The sequence below is a fragment of the Antrostomus carolinensis genome, unplaced genomic scaffold, assembly GCF_000700745.2.
Source record: "Antrostomus carolinensis isolate BGI_N321 unplaced genomic scaffold, ASM70074v2 scaffold40555, whole genome shotgun sequence".
Lineage (NCBI taxonomy): Eukaryota > Metazoa > Chordata > Aves > Caprimulgiformes > Caprimulgidae > Antrostomus > Antrostomus carolinensis.
In genome coordinates, this window is record NW_010316441.1 from 6,333 (window position 1) to 8,964 (window position 2,632).

At 39.0% G+C, this 2,632-nt stretch overlaps 1 protein-coding gene across 1 annotated transcript; it reads right to left on the reverse strand.

Moving 5' to 3' along the window:
• LOC104525197 (guanine nucleotide-binding protein G(I)/G(S)/G(O) subunit gamma-5) lies at positions 1–2,431 on the reverse strand (the record flags this gene model as incomplete). Its single annotated transcript, XM_010168274.1, has 2 exons — positions 1–244; positions 2,276–2,431. A coding segment is annotated over one exon (126 nt), but the record flags the coding sequence as incomplete, so codon positions are not given.
• Between the last annotated feature and the right edge of the window lie 201 nt (positions 2,432–2,632).

Here is a 2,632-nt window from a genome sequence, read left to right on the forward strand (position 1 = left end):
TAAGTCAAGACACTTTTATTTTTTGCTTGGCATATAAAACCGATTCCCTTATGAAACAGAAGTATTGTAACTAGGATACAGTTCCTTGGGAGAGGTAGATGGTAAGAGGTTTGACGACAGTAGCAATTCTACAGTTAGATTTGGCACGTTAAAGCTAAGCTTTTGTACAGACTTCGAACCAGGCCACTTCTTGAGGCACTCTATGCATACACACATCAGCAGCTAGGAAAAGATGCTAAAAGATCTGAAAGACAAAACCAAAATGTAGTTAGAAAACTTACCAATGCTCAATGAAGCAACTTTTTATGTCTAAAAACATGTACCGTCAGACTATGCCACGGACAGCTGTTTTATAAAACTCTTAGTTTATAAAATAAACTTTTAAAACAATGAAGCTAACCTCAAGGGTTCAAGAAGGTAATCTAAACTTTTACAAAAGAACTGAAGCTTAGTGTCTCCTGTAAGCCAAACTGCTAAGTGGAAGGAAGGACAGAAAAAGTTGTTCCCAGTCACTTGGTGCCTACAGAAATACCAGGCATCTACTTTGCCTTTGAAAGGCAGGGGAAGAGTCTGTGTAACTGACAAATGACACTTCCTCTTCCCTCTACAGAGGTGGTGCTGACTGGGAAAACGTGAACTTTGTTGGCTCATCGTGAAAACACCAGGATTGCAACTAAGAAATTGCCTATTTTGTGGAAGTGCTTGCAAGAGATACAGTGAAGGAAAGGAATTTTCCATATAGGTAGTGTGACTAAAACTGTTGTTCTAATGACTTGTGCCTGTAACACAGCAGCAACCCGTGCTCTGTTCCAAAATCAGAAAGGTGGAAGAATAAGGGCTGTAATGGAGGAAGAAAATATTAAGCCTTTTATGCCCTGTGTATGCACATATGTGCTTAAGACAGAGAACATGTTTCTTCCTGACATCCACACCCAGGAATTACTAGACCTTGGCAAAGCTCAGTGAGGAACTGATTAAAGTACAGGTTATTTGGCTTTTTATAGGTTAACAGTCTATAATGCTTACAGATGATCTAATTTCTTCCATGAATTACCGCTTATAGCTGAAACTAGTAGTATGAACACAAGTTGGTGTCCAAGAACAGTATCTTTTAAATAACAGTTGATTCATAATACAATTCACAATAGAAATAACTTGAAAAGCTACAAGAATTCTAAAGCACGTTTCAGTTACACTGCTGTAATTCAATGCTCAAAACAATGGGGGAAGTGTTTTTCTTTGTTAAATAGTTGAGCATCAACCTGTATACTGTTAACTACTCTGGTCTTTACTAGCATGAATCACTTCATTTATACACAAGTTTTTTGGAAGATTTCTACAGTCTGCTTGAGGGGAGAACAATTTTAGCAATTCCCTCTGCCTGTGGTCACCTTTCCATAAAGCTGCCTAAATAACAACACAAATCTAGCCCCAATGGATCCAAATCAAGAGGCAGTGGTAAGAGGGACACGATAAAATTACTGTGGGAAAAATATCAAATTGTTGTGACTCTCGGAGTCTTGGTGGGACTACTGTGGATCTAAAACTCACCTTTTTAAATAGATTAGTCTAAAGTCTAATCACGAGAATTTTCAAGGAATGTCAGATTAGTAGTCTTCATAGTGACAGCAGTGGTGCTAATGAACCTATGAAAATTCTGAAATTAAAATCCAAATAAGTATTCAGCTGTTTCTAGTTATTTAAACTGCTACCCATGGGGTAGCTCATTTGATTGGAGTATGGGCCTTGATACAATTCTTGGACTACATACTTTTTCCTTTTGGCTTAGAGGGCATGTCTTACAGGGGACGGTGCTCTTCTTGGAGACTACCACTAACCTATCTTTGGAAGTGCTCTTTAGAAGTTCAAGAACTAAAGCCTGCTTTATCTGCCACAATCAGGATTCACCGTGTGTGCTGTCAGGCAAGTAATCCCATGTGAGAAAAGGGAAATAATACCCTTACACAGAAGGAAGATACAGCAGAATTGCTGTACAACCAGGTTAGTAGTAGTCCACTACTACTTTGCTGCAGCACTAGCAACTGGCAGAAGCTGTGCAACAGCTAAATGCCACTCATAATGCTGATGAACAGCATGTGTCCAGTACAGAGCTGCCACCAGAATGGGGGACGAGGGGGCCAAAATGGGGATCCAGACCAACACCAGCTGCAGAAGTCAGATGTCTCTTCTGAATACTTTTAATACAGGCAGTCCCATTTAAAGCCAGCTATTTTTAATGACAGAAGAGTTTATGAATTGTAATTCAAGGACTTACCACTGAAACATACCGAAGTAGTTCACGTAATTACAAAAATGAACAAACTTTCTGGGGTCTGAATGGATTTGTACTCGATGATACTCCTGTCAGTAGGGGGTCGTGTTGTGCATTCTGCAGGCAGAATTGCTTCAAGTCTGCTGCAGCCTGAGAAACCTAGTCATAATAAAAGTTGGTATTAGAATTCACTGGACGCTCTTTACTGAGGATGCAACTACATCAAAAAGAATACTGCTAAATGATTCTGCAATACAGCTTACATAGATTTTATACAACAGTTTCATTGTAATTTTTGGGTTCCTTAAAGACAAGAAGTTGCACAGTATTAGAATAAGAATCAGTCTGGAAAATTTTCAT